At 38.3% G+C, this 14,259-nt stretch overlaps 1 protein-coding gene across 1 annotated transcript; it reads left to right on the top strand.

The window, feature by feature from the left end:
* The first annotated feature begins 7,183 nt into the window (after positions 1-7,183).
* On the top strand, positions 7,184-13,787 carry LOC109827092 (protein ALTERED XYLOGLUCAN 4-like). Its single transcript, XM_020394054.1, has 2 exons — positions 7,184-7,601; positions 12,923-13,787. The coding sequence occupies exons 1-2, from the start codon at positions 7,194-7,196 to the stop codon at positions 13,688-13,690; spliced, it is 1,176 nt and encodes a 391-aa protein (XP_020249643.1). The 5' UTR covers positions 7,184-7,193; the 3' UTR covers positions 13,691-13,787.
* The last annotated feature ends 472 nt before the right edge of the window (positions 13,788-14,259 follow it).

Below are 14,259 nucleotides of genomic sequence, written 5' to 3'. Positions count from 1 at the left end.
AAGGCTGCGACTGATTTGTGGGAAAAAGAATAGAGACTTTGGCGGCTGTGCTTGGCTATTCACAGAGAAGAAGCAAAGTCTTTTTGTAGTTGTTCTTTGATTTGTACATCCCTTTGAGAGAGTATTTGTGTGAGGGATCTGAGAGTTTGTGAGAGGGTTTAGGTTATGTAATTGTAAACCCTAGTTATATTCTCTCCCTCTAATAGTAGATCTCCCCCCTCCCTGCCCCGTGGACATAGGCTATTTGCCGAACCACGTAAAATTTACGTTCTTGTCGTGATTTGTAATAGCTTGTAGGTTCCCTCGATATTTCAGTCTTAGAACTGATAAGCGGAAGAGCTGACATCTCACTTTGATGAGATATCTGGTTTTTGGTTCTTGTTTCCTTTGAGAAACGAGAATTTCGTTATGATCTAATCTCTTGTTGTGCACCTTGCGTACTGGAGGTGTTGCTGAAATTTTCGCTGCGCACAACAAGTGGTATCAGAGCTCCGGATTGGATTTGGGAGCTTGTTCGAAGGATTCACTGAAGGATTCCTATTTGAAGAATTAGATCGACAACATGGGAGAAACAAGCACATCGGGATCGTCTTTTTCAAAGACGATACAGAGTCTGAGCATCAATAACACGAAGATTGATGTTCCAAAGTTTGACGATAAGATTAATTTCTAATTGTGAAGGTGTCAGGTGATGGATGCATTGGATGCACAGAATTTGGAGGAGACTCTTGAGTTACAAGAGAAACCTGCTGATATGGAGAATAAGGTTTGGAAGAAGATGAATAATAGGGCTTGTGGAGTTATTCGGTCATGCTTGACACCGGATCTTATTTATGACGTAATGAACGAGACGTCGGCGAAGAGAATGTGGGAAACACACAATGAGAAGTATCTGACGAAGAGCATTGAGAATCGGCTTCACTTGAAGAAGAGGTTTTACCAATTCAAGATGAAGAGGGGAGTTTCCATTCGGGAGAATGTTAACAACTTTACGAAGCTAATTTTGGATATGACCAATGTAGATATCATGGTTAAGGATGAAGACAAGGCGATGCTACTATTGTGTTCATTGCCGGAGGATGATTTTGGTACGTTTGTTCTCACTATGATAAATGGAAGAACTACGGTTAGCTACAAGGAGGTGACATCAGCTTTAGTGAATTATGAGTTGAGGAAGAGTGATGACGAACCCTCCGAGAAGGCATCATGAGATGCATTAGCAGTTCGAGGCCATGGTCCAAACCGTCGTCCAGGTGATCGCTCAAGATCGAAGTCAAGATGTGGCCATAGAAATATTGGTAGGAATCAATGTCGTTTTTGCAAAGAAGAAGGACATTGGAAGAACGACTGCCCAAAGTTAAAAGACAAAGCCGGGAAGAATAAAGGGAAAGTTGTACAAGCTTTGGAAGTGAATGTTGTCAAGGTTAGTGATGACAATTCAAATACGGATTCTTCAGGTTATTCTTGCTTTGCATTACCGTCAGTTTGTTACGCTGACTCTACGGAGTGGATGATGGATTTTGGTGCTATATATCATATTTGTTCTAGGAGGGATTGGTTCTCCAGCTTTGAGGAGTTGGAAAAAGGGGATGTCGTGCTCATGGGTAATGATCATGTATGCCCTATTGGTGGTATTGGTATAGTACGGATCCGGATGTGTGACGGGGTGACTCGGGAGCTGAAGGAAGTGAGATTCGTTCCTCAATTGATGAAGAATATCATTTCACTTGGAACATTAGAGGCAGCTGGCTATAAGGTGATCTTGGAGAATGCAACTCTGAAGGTCACAAAAGGGTCCATGGTGGTGATGTGAGGTGTCAGGGAAAATAACCTTTACTACTTGAAGGGTAAGACAGTAACAGGAGGTCTGACAGCTTCGATTACCACAGAAGAATATGCTACCAGCTTATGACATATGCGATTGGGACACACTGGTGATAAGTCCCTGCAGGTATTGGCGAAGCAAGGGCTATTAAAGAGTGCGAAGACCTGCAAGATGGAACTGTGTGAATATTGCATACTTAGGAAGAAGACAAAAGTAAAATTTGGCACCACTATTCACAATACCCAAGGTATATTGGACTACATTCACACAGATGTTTGGGGCCCTTCCAAGCACACATCACTTGGTGGGGCTAACTATTTTGTTACTTTCATTAATGACTATTCCAGAAGGAATTGGGTATACCCGATGAAGCATAAACATCAGGTCCTGGATATTTTTGTGGAGTAGAAAAAGAAAGTGGATCTGCAGATAGGTAGAAAGGTGAAGACTCTACGTTCAGATAACGGTGGAGAGTATAAGAGTAATTCGTTTCTACAGTTTTGTCGGGATCACGGCATTAGGCGACACTTCACAATTAGAGAGACACCGCAACAGAACGGGATGGCAGAGAGATTGAACCGTACCTTGCTGGAGAAGGTGCGATGTATGATGACGCAGAGTGGATTGCCTAGATCTTTTTGGGCCGAAGCATTAGTTTATGCGAGCCATCTCATGAATAGGTTGCCGTGCACTGCGATACAGGGGAAGACTCCGTTGGAACGTTGGTCTGGTTTGGTAGCTAGTGACTATGAGCCGCTTCGGATATTTGGATGTCCAGCTTATTACCATGTTAATGATGGTAAATTGAATCCGAGGATGAGAAAAGCAGTCTTTGTGGGATTTAGAGATGGAGTTAAAGGCTTCAAGTTATGGGATCTATAGGACAAGAAGATAGTTATTAGTAGGGATGTCACATTTGACGAGGCGTACATGATGAAGCCTCAAGTTCCTCAGCAGGTGGAGAAAGATCAGATTTAGGAGATATCACAGCAGGTGGAGGATGATGTGACTCCACTCACTCCAGAGAGCATTGTATCCATCGAGGCTCCTACAGAGGTGACACTGGGAGGAGATGGGATGACAGCCGGGCATTTAGAGGATACAGTGGATGTTAGGACTCAGGAACAGAGTTATGTTCAGGAGTCCATTGCAGCTAATAAACCAAGAAGAAGCATTCGTCGGCCAGCTAGATATGACGATGTCATGGCTGCATATGCTTTATCGGCAGAAGTCGTTGATGACTTGGTTCCCTTTACATTCAAGGAAGCAGAGTCAAGCTCTGATTCGAATAGGTGGAGGGAAGCCATGGAGGAAGAGATGCAGTCTCTTCATAAGAACGATACTTGGGAACTTGCAAAGCTACCGAAGGGTAAGAAGGCTATTGGATGCAAGTGGGTGTATGCAAAGAAAGAGGGATCTTCTATTGGGGAAATTAGATTCAAAGTCAGATTGGTTGCCAAGGGATATACACAACTAGAGGGTATTGATTACAACGAGGTATTTTCACATGTTATGAAGCATTCGTCGATTCGTATTTTATTGGCATTGGTGGCACAGCCGGATTTGGATTTGGTCCAGATGGATGTGAAAACAACCTTTCTACATGGAGATTTAGAAGAGGAGATCTACATGACACAACCTATGGGGTTCAAAGCTGCAGAAAAGGAAAAATTAGTATGCAAGCTGAAGAAGTCTCTTTACGGATTGAAGCAATCGCCGCGAAAATGGTACAAAAGATTTGACGGTTTTATGATTGGCCAAGGGTACACGAGGAGCCCATATGACCCATGTGTTTACATGCACAAGTTACAGAATAGTGAGTATATCTATTTGATGTTATATGTTGACGATATGCTCATAGCTTTCAGGAATACTTCAGCTATTAGAAAGTTAAAAAAAGAGCTGTCATCTGAATTTGAGATGAAGGATCTTGGAGAAGAAAAGAAGATATTGTGTATGGAGATCGAGAGAGACATGGTGAAGGGGAGGTTGAAGTTGACACAGAGGAGTTACTTGCAGAAGATGCTGAAAAAATTCAGTTATGATGGCAATGCCAAGGCGGTGAGTACTCCATTAGCTCCCCACTTTAAGCTATCAGTTAAGATGTCACCTGTTTCAGTTGAGGACCGTGAATACATGTCCAAAGTTCCATATGCCAATGCTGTGGGTAGCTTGATGTATGTGATGGTGTGTACAAGGCTAGATTTATCACAGGCCGTGAGCATGGTATTTAGGTACATGCACGACCCTGGGAAGGGTCATTGGGAGGCCGTGAAGTGGATTCTACGATATATTAAAGGTACCGTGAATGTTGGTTTGGTATTTCAGTAGAATGAGAAGACATGGTATGATTGTATTGGTTACGTGGATTCTGATTATGCGGGGGATCTGGACAAGCGTCGGTCTACTAGCGGATATGTGTTTACACTAGCAGGAGCATCGGTGTATTGGAGATGCACACTTCAGTCTATAGTGGCTCTCTCCACTACGGAGGCAGAGTATATGACATTGACTGAAGCTGTGAAGGAGGCTTTGTGGTTGCGTGGATTGTTGGAGGACTTGGGGATTGTACAGGAAACCATTCAGGTACATTGTGATAGCATGTTGGCTATCTATTTGGCGAAGAACCAGGTTTATCATGCACGCATGAAGCATATCGATGTCAGATTCTACTTTGTTCGTGACGTTTTGGATGATGGAGACGTCAGGTTGGAGAAGATCCACACGAAGGACAACCCTGCGGATATGTTGACCAAAGGGAGAAGATCCACACGAAGGACAACCCTGCGGATATGTTGACCAAAGTTGTTTCAGGAGTGAAGTTTGGTCATTGTTTGGAGCTTGCGGATATGTTGACCAAAGTTGTTTCAGGAGTGAAGTTTGGTCATTGTTTGGAGCTTTTGAACATTCTTTGGTGTTGAGGTCTTTGGAGGCTATTTGGGTGAACTACGTTCGGCTTGATTACTTGGGCAAGAGGATACGTAGGCAGTCTTTCAGATGCAGTCGGTTTTGGATTAGTTAATTTTGATGGGGGTGAGATTGTTTGGACTCTCGTTCGGGTTCTCGACTTGTTGTGATTTGAGTCCGTTGTCGTGAATTAACTTCATGGCGTACTGAACACAACAAGTGGGACATTTGGATGCTTTGGTGTCGGCTCAGTTTTGAGAAAACTTCACCGATGTGAAGAATTGTGAACGAACGTGGGTTGTGGGGGCCACCCATGTTCTCGTATCAATTCCCCAACGCATTCTTTTGCAGCGGATTTTTTTTTAGGCCCACTTACTAGGCTATAAATAGGATTTTTAGCCTAGGGTTTGTGCGTGGGGTGTGTGGAAGTGCAGAGGAGCAGCTGCGGCTGATTTTGAGCGCAAGAAAAAAAAAGGCTGCGACTGATTTGTGTGAAAAAGAACAGAGACTTTGGCGGCTGTGCTTGGCTATTCACAGAGAAGAAGCAAAGTCTTTTTATAGTTGTTCTTTGATTTGTACATCCCTTTGAGAGAGTATTTGTGTGAGGGATCTGAGAGTTTGTGAGAGGGTTTAGGTTGTGTAATTGTAAACCCTAGTTGTATTCTCTCCCTCTAATAGTAGATCCCCCCCTTCTTGCCCCGTGGACGTAGGCTATTTTCCGAACCACGTAAAATTTGTGTTCTTGTCGTGATTTGTAATAGCTTGTAGGTTCCCTCGATATTTCAGTCTTAGAACTGATGAGAGGAAGAGCTGATATCTCACTTTGATGAGATATCTGGTTTTTGGTTCTTGTTTCCTTTGAGAAACGAGAATTTCGTTGTGATCTAATCTCTTGTTGTACACCTTGCGTACCGGAGGTGCTGCCAAAATTTCCGCTGCGCACAACAAACTTTAACATTGTTGGTGGTGATGGTGCGAGGAGGACATGGATGAGATCCATCTATGTAATTGTAGAGGTCATAGACGATGAGAATGGCCTCAATCTGGAGTTTCCAAGCAATATAATTTGTCGAGGTCAATTTATGGATGGATTGATGGGAAGTGTTGATGAGTTGAATGTTTTGGGTTGGATTTTCTGGGTTTGGGATGATAGAGATCTGAGAATCAGTCGTCATAGTGAAGACTGCGGCTAGGGTTTGCAAAGGAGTGGTGGGAGGAGGTCTAGAACGGCTCTAATACCATGTGAAAGTTCATGAGGAATTCCTATAATTAACTCATAATTATATCAGTCATAGGACTTCTCTTCTTTTGTGGACCGAAATTGTCTATCTTATGCATGTCAAAGAACAGGAGTTGTTATGTCACTGTCTTAAAGTTTCTTCTTCTATGTTAATTAATAAAGGTCACCATGATGATCCAAATTTATAAACGCCCGCTTCCTTAAAAAAAAAGAGTGAAATTAAGAAAGTCTATTAAATCATCAATCTCCTCCAACTTGATCGAATAGTGGCGAATAGCTAATTTATGGCCAGGGATAGACTATTAGCTTATCACAACTCCAACAAATTGTAGATCTCTATGAAGTGATTACTGGTAAAAGTAGTTGAAACGTGGGAACTGAAAACTTATTGACGCTTGCTTGGTGGATTGCAACAACAATTGTACAAAACACAAATCCTTATTAAATTAAGATGGCATTGCGTAGCAACTTGCTTTGTTTGCCCATGTGGATGTAAATGTCGAGTGTGCCATTCAAGCGAGGTCATGTAATAATTTTGATTGTTGAGGACAGTTGGGTGTCGGATGTTGGACTAATTTATCTATTTATTTATGTCTTGTAATTTAAGGGCAAGGATTCTCTACATCATTGATTACAAAAAACTTCCGCAATTGATAAGATGAATTGATTTTATTAGCATGAGTCCCGTAATTAAAAGAATTTTTTATAATTTATATAATGAATATCATTCATGGATCCATTAAGTGAGGATATGTGATTGGTGAGTTATAAAAGCTCTTTGCAATCAAGGATGTAGAGAATCTCTACCCTTAATTTAATCCCTTACTTCTATCCATGAGAACTACTTGTTTTGATTGATCTATGGTCGGCTAGATATAAAACTTTATTTATCCTTTGCAAGAATGTAATAAAATGCATTAGTACCCATTTTCGACCTAGGAAGTATTAAAACTCCTAGCTCGACTAAAATACTAGGCCCAAAACTAATTAGCTAGACTCTAAAATCCAAACAAATCTAATTCCAACAAGAAATTAAAGAAATTGGGGGAAAAAAACATCATGTTAGTTCGGATTGGTAAGAAAAAAAAATGAAGGCAGCTGAGAAAATCTCGGACTCCAAAAACATGTTAGCTCGCCAAACTTTCTAATTCTGCCACAAAATTTAGCCGCCTTTCTCAGTGAACCATGAACTCCTCCACTTACTACGCACTACAATCAAAGATGTTCAAAAGCAAAATCAGTTTCTTCTCTTGTCTTCTTGCTCTCTCAACACTCTCGCTAATAATCATCTTAGGCCCTTCAAACCCTTTTACGGTCATTAAACCTACGCAAGAAAATTCTGCGAATGAGAAATACTATTGTGATTTGTCTGAAGGCAAATGGGTGGGAGAACCAAAAGGATCACTCTATACAAACTCGACATGTAGAATGTTGCCCGAAATGAAGAACTGTGTCAAGTATGGGAAGGATAAAGGGTATTTGTATTGGAAGTGGAAGCCTGAGAGGTGTGAGCTGCCGAGGTTCGATGCGATGGAGTTCTTGAGGGTTGTTAGAGGGAAGAAGATGGCGTTTGTTGGGGATTCTCTTGCTCGGAATCAGATGGAATCACTGTTGTGTCTCCTCTCGCAGGTGAGACCTTTGTGTTACATAGCTTTTGTTTATGTGGCAAAAGCCAAAAGGAGGTAGTATTGTAAGGGTTCATATAGGCGCGGGAGTGCATGCATGCGCACACACGTACATACCGTTGGATATTTTGTTGAAGAAAAGACAATTTTACCTTTATGGATAGTCCCACATTGAATAATGTTCTGAATACAATTAAAACGTGCGTAACGACAATACGTTATGGGGAACGTTACAAAAATTTATGACGAACGTTGCCGTATTAATTGTAGGAATTGTAATGGCTTTCTCAACCCTATATATACACACACCCCTTATTCACATTCGGAATATATATAAAAACAATTCTCCCTTTTTCCTCATCTCCTATGCATATTATTTTCGTTCATAAGTTGGTGTTATTTTTGGGCAACCGTTCTTCGAATGAGTTGAAGCTCTGTTCTCTCGCCCGAGTATAGAGGCTGGCCGCTTCCAGTGGGTTTTTACCACTATGAGAGAGAATCATCTACGCTAGGACGATAGGCGGGTCCTTAGTCTCTAGGGCAGTGTTTACACGACTGCTCCCGATCAGGCCAGACTTTCTTATTATTTTATTTCGGAATTATTTTACATGCTATAACCTTTGATTTGATAAATTTTCAACAATCTAGAAGATTGAGTAGTTTATAGCTATTGTTTTAAATCCAAAATTATTATTTAAAAAAGTTCTACTGTTCATTTTATATTAAAATCGTCACTGTTCATTTTAAAAAACAGTTTCGGGTACTGTTCATTAAAAAAATGTTTACTGTTTATGTAGAGCACTGTTCATCAGAGAATTATTTTCCTTGTTCATAAAATACAATTACTATTCATTCTAGGAAAATACGGTTTCTGTAACTGTTCTCTTGCTTTATTTTAATTGCTCTAATTAATTATAATTAATTAATGTTGCTGTAGCAATTAATTATTCACGATAGTTACTGTAGCAAATTACCATGTCATTTATAAATAGTAAAAATGTAGTACTGTTCACAGTTACTGATACCGTTTTACAGCTATTGTTTACGTATTTATTGTTAACAATTACTATTCACTTATACTGTTAAGAAACTAAAAATCTTTAAGTGAACTGGTTTAAGTTTTCTTAGATTAGTTGGTGTCTAAGGTAATGTTTAGGGGTTGCGTAACGTGCTCCGTAAGGAACGATGTACTTAATTGATCTTTGATCTCCCTCTAGTATTATCCTTACCTGACTAAACTACCTGGGTAAAACTTTGATCTTTTTACTTTAGGAGTTTTTGGTTAGGAGCTGATCTAGTTAAGTTTCTGGTCTAGTGGTATTGACAAAAACCTTTTCATTTATATCTTTTGTTTTACAATCATATACAATATTATTAATTTATTACAAATCATTCGATATGGGTTATTTTCCATATAAATAGGGCTTATACGTCATATGCTTATGCGATTGTATTTATTTGATAATTGTTATAATTCCATATGAAACATTTTATATTCAAGCATGAATAAGAGGACCGGAATTATGAGAATAACTCATATGCATAAATTTAAATTTGGAAAGTCTCTTTTGTAGGCAACCAATTTAAATTTGAAAGGTCTCTTTTGTAGGCAACCAATTTAAATTTGAAATGTCTCTTTTGTAGGCAACAAATTTACAACCTCTTATAATATGAGAATTTAAAATTTATGCATATGAAGTATGAAATATACTTTAAGATATGAAATTATATTATAAGGTTCTCTTGAATGTTTTGCACGTAACTATTAGTAATTTTATTCATGTATGTTCATATGCATGCACGTAAAGATATAGCTGCAGTATTTTAGTTCTACATTAGTTTAAAATTTTTAGATATTAAGAACAAATTCTAACCCTATGCAGTTACATCTTCACACATAGACTACAATTATTTATGATCATAGACTATGATCTTTCATACTAACATATTTTGATGTCCTATCATTTTAATAATGACTAGAAAGATTAATTTTTATAGCTCTTTATTTGACTACATGTATAATATTTTCTCTTGAGATTTTAGTGACTAGAAAGATTAATTTTTATAGCTCTTTATTTGACTACATGTATAATATTTTCTCTTGAGATTTTAGGAAATGATTAGAGTTACTACATGTATAATATTTTCTCTTGAGATTTTAGGAAATGATTAGAGTTGATATAAATATGCTCTGTCAAGTAGTATGCCTAGTTACATGAGACGTGATGAATCAATGCCCTGAAAAATCAAATCAAGAGGTATGTCTTATAACTTCTATCTATATGATGAATAAAAGTTATATTAAAATTAGTCCATCAAATAATTAAATTGCTATTAGGTTTCCTTATTCTTATAAGGAAAGATTGTCTTGAAAAATAACTTAAACAAGAAGGGGACCTAATATCAGACAATATGAATGACTAATTATAAAATAACTTGATAAATATATACAACGCCTGTTAGGCAAAGTTGTAAAGTCTAAAAAGAATCTTGCTGACCCATTAACAAAGGGTCCATCCAGGAGTGTGATTCTGGATTCATCAAGGGAGATGGGGTTAAGCCCATAGATGAGGTCACTGACAGCGACAACCCAACCCTCATTTGGAGACGTAGTTCTAATGTTGGTTCAATATGGTAGAAACAAGCTGGACTAGTGAATCTCGTGTGGAACATCGACCTAGATATATTTATATATCATTATAGTAACATGTGCTACTTCCTCTTCTCTATGATGACGATGCTCTTATGATACAGCTGGTTAGGCTGAGTTTTACTCTTAATAAGTCCAACGCGTGTATTGCGGAGGGTATGATATTCAACTGTAGTACCCTTGGAGGACTTAATTACCTACGTGAGAGAAAACATGATGACCGCGATTGGGGGGGGGATTGGGCTAACCCCTAGAAACTCTCATGAGTCGGTTATTGTGGGCATGGCCTTTAACGCTCAACCCGCTTTGCTCAATAGATGAAGACGTATTGTGTGTGTTTTTGTCAATACATGGTTAAATAGGCCTAATTCAAGGCCTAGTCTATTATGTCCCTCAGGTGGCGATGAACTCACTAAGGAAAGGTTCAAAGTCGAAAGCTACCTCTCCCGAATTCACGATACGAAAGGTTACCCAACCTATATTTGTTTTGTGATTTGTTGTTTTATTTATTAATTTTAAGTTTTCAATCAATATTACCTTTTGGGGGGGACTGTTGGATATTTTGTTGGAGAAAAGACAATTTTGCCTTCATGGATAGTCCCACATAGAATAATGTTATGAATACAATTAAAACGTGCGTAACAACTATATACTATGGGGAACGTTACGAAAATTTATGATGAACGTTGCCGTATTAATTGTAGGAATTGTAATGGCTTTCTCAACCCTATATATATACACCCCTTATTCATATTCGGAATATATATAGAAACAATTTTCTCTTTTTCCTCTTCTCTCCTCTGCATATTATTTTCGTTCATATGTTAGTGTTATTTTTGGGCAACCGTTCTTTGTCTGAGCTGAAGCTCTGTTCTCTCGCCTGAGTACAGAGGTTGGCCGCTTCCGGGGGGGTTTTACCGTTAGGGGAGAAATGATCATTTACGCCAGGGCGATAGGCGGGTCCTCAATATTCTAGGACAATGTTTACACGACTGCTCCCTATCAGACCAGACTTTCTTGTTATTTTATTTCAGATTTATTTTACAAGCTATAACCTTTGATTTGATAAATTTTCAACACATACTTACATAAATATAATACACGTGTGCACACACATACCTACACAAACATATATATATGTTTGGAATTATTGGTTACAAAGTGACAAGTCATTTTGTATAATAATTAAACTATTGTTTCACGCCCAATATTAATGTATATATTTTCGTGTGTGTGCTATATAGATTCGGATCCTCTCTAGTACTACCAAAGAAGTAGTGGAGCACATAACCATTACTTTTATTAAAGTTGTTGATTTGTTTAGTGGTTGGATGTGATTTATGTGTAGGGGTAAATTAGAAATAAGTGCAATGTATGGAAAAAATGGTTGTGCTTCATTTGGAATGAATTGCGACTACTCACTAGCAAAAATCAACGATTATGATAAAAGTAATGATCTCTTCTAATAGTAAAGAGGATCCAAATCTATAATATATGCGGCAGGATTTAATCTTACCAAGATATAAGTTAGCTAGTTCTACGAAACTGCATGATATGTATCATGTGAAACTAAAACACACGCTTGATTACGCTCCCGCCATCTCTTTCGCTCTCTCTCTCTCTCATCTCTCTCTATATATATATAAATATATATAATTATAATATATATATATATATATACTATATATATAGTATAATATAGAGAGAAGAGAGAGGGACGAGAGATGCAGAGAGGGAGACGGGAGAGAGAAAACAGGAGGTGACTGCAGCGTAGGAAATATCCTACGCCCTGCAGTGTATGAGAAATGTGAGCCCCCCCTACTAGTCAATCGGTGTGGAAAGCTCACATGCATAACACTTGGAGCGTAGGAAATTATCCAACGTGCAGCTCCCCTCCTCGTTTGCTCATATTGATATATATATAAATATATATATATTAATATAATATATAAAATAATATATATAATATATATATATATATAATATATATATATATACGTATATAGCAGAGAGAGAGGAAGAGAGAGAGAAAACGGAGGTAGCTGGTCACCGTAGAAAATTTCCTAACGCTTGCAAGTGTATGACATGTGAGCCCCCCTACTATCACTATCGCGTGTGCGGGCTCACATGTCATACACTTAGCAGCGTAAGGAAATTTCCTTACGCTGGCCTGCCTCACTCTCGCGTTTTCTCATATATTAGTATACTATATATATATATATTATACTATATAGTATAATATATATATATATATTAATATATATACTATTATATATATATATATAATATGTATATTATATGTATATTATGTATTATAAGTTCAAGAAACTATCATGAACTAGGCTAGTATTTTTGTAGGAAACTATGGCCTAACCATTTATCATTGAGAAAAATAAAAACAGTTATTAACATGCATGATGTTTAACAACACCTATACGTATTAAGGTCCCTGTCAATGGACTCAGTAAGTAATATTTTCTTCTTCGAATCCTCTTTAAAATTTCTTTAAAATTCATGATCGGTGGGAGTTAGACCTGAGTTGCTCTAGAATAATATCAAAGATTACGAGCACTGCATCAAAATTCTAAAGTTAAAAGAGGATTATTATAAATTTATACTCTAATACTATTTAGTTATAACATACTGACGGCATCTCATCATTAATCTAATCTCAGGCAGAGTCTCCAACAGACACTTACAAGGACCCAACCGACAAGTCCCAAACATGGCACTTCCCCTCTCACAACTTCACCCTCATGGCCATCTGGTCACAATTCCTAGTCCACGCCACAGAGACAACCACCACCATCAACATTAATGCAACACTTTCAAACACATTCAACCTCCATCTGGACAAAGTCAACCCCAAATGGTCAACTGATCTACTCCCTCACCTCCACTTCATCCTAATCTCAGCCGGCAACTGGTTCTTCCGTCAAAACTACCTTTACCTCAACGAAACACTAATCGGGTGCATCTGGTGCAATGACAAAAACCTGACAGGTTTCGACGCACAATTCGCTATACGAAAAGTTTTCAGAACTACACTGCAGTTCATAGCAAGTTGTGAGGAGTGTGACGATGGGCTCGTTACTTTGTTGAGGACCTTTTCGCCCTCTCATTTTGAGCATGGGTCATGGTTCACTGGTGGGTATTGTAACAGGACTCAGCCTTTGGATGAGGGGGAGTTGAGATTTGAGAGGAGCAAAGAAATGGAGATTAGAGGGATTCAGTTGGAGGAGTTGGAGAGAGTTAGAGGGAAGAAGAGGAGGTTTGAGGTTTTGGACGTGACAAAGGCAGTGATGCTTAGGGCTGATGGGCATCCGGGGGAGCACGTGAATAGGAAATGGACCAACAGTTCTATTAAGGATTGTTTGCATTGGTGCTTACCGGGGCCTGTTGATATGTGGAATGATGTTTTATTGCAAACTATTAAGACTTGATTCTTTATTTGGTATGCATTAGTAGGATTTGGATCCTCTCCACTACAAAAAAGTAGTGGAGAGACCATTGCTTTTAATCTTAATCGTTGATTATTTAGTAGGCGGTTATGATACAATCTAAATCTAATACTTACCATACCCCCGTGTATTGCACTCATTCCTAATTTGCACTAAAAGAGAAAATCACAACCATTAACTAGATAATCAATGGCCGTGATTATGTAGTGGTCCCTCCACTGTTTTTTTTGTAGTGGAGAGGATCCGAATCCGCATTAGTAGCCTTTGTTATTCAGAGATGGGTTTTTTTTTTAGACTTTTTTTTGAAGGGAGGATAAAAGGGGGGAAAAAGAAAAGAAAAAACTGGGTAGCTGGATGAAAAGCTGGCAAGGTAATGCTATGTTAATTTTGCAAGAATAAGAAAAGACCATTAGTTGTATTTTTGAAATATTATTTCTTTTAAAGATCTCTTATAAAAATATTTTCACAATTACTTAAATATTTATTTTGGATACAATAAATGAATCTTCTTAAGGAATGTTTAGAGGGTTTTCGTGAAAGTATGGTTCTCT

This window comes from Asparagus officinalis, unplaced genomic scaffold (genome assembly GCF_001876935.1).
Source record: "Asparagus officinalis unplaced genomic scaffold, Aspof.V1 AsparagusV1_Un19, whole genome shotgun sequence".
NCBI lineage: Eukaryota > Viridiplantae > Streptophyta > Magnoliopsida > Asparagales > Asparagaceae > Asparagus > Asparagus officinalis.
The sequence above is the reverse complement of the archived record's forward strand: the minus strand, read 5'-3'. Positions and strand labels throughout refer to the sequence as shown.

Coding starts and splice junctions, on each gene's coding strand:
- LOC109827092 (XM_020394054.1), top strand. CDS start 7,194: ATGTTCAAAAGCAAAATCAGTTTCTTCTCTTGTCTTCTTGCTCTCTCA. Junction 7,602..12,922: donor TGTTGTGTCTCCTCTCGCAG/GTGAGACCTTTG, acceptor ATCTAATCTCAG/GCAGAGTCTCCAACAGACAC.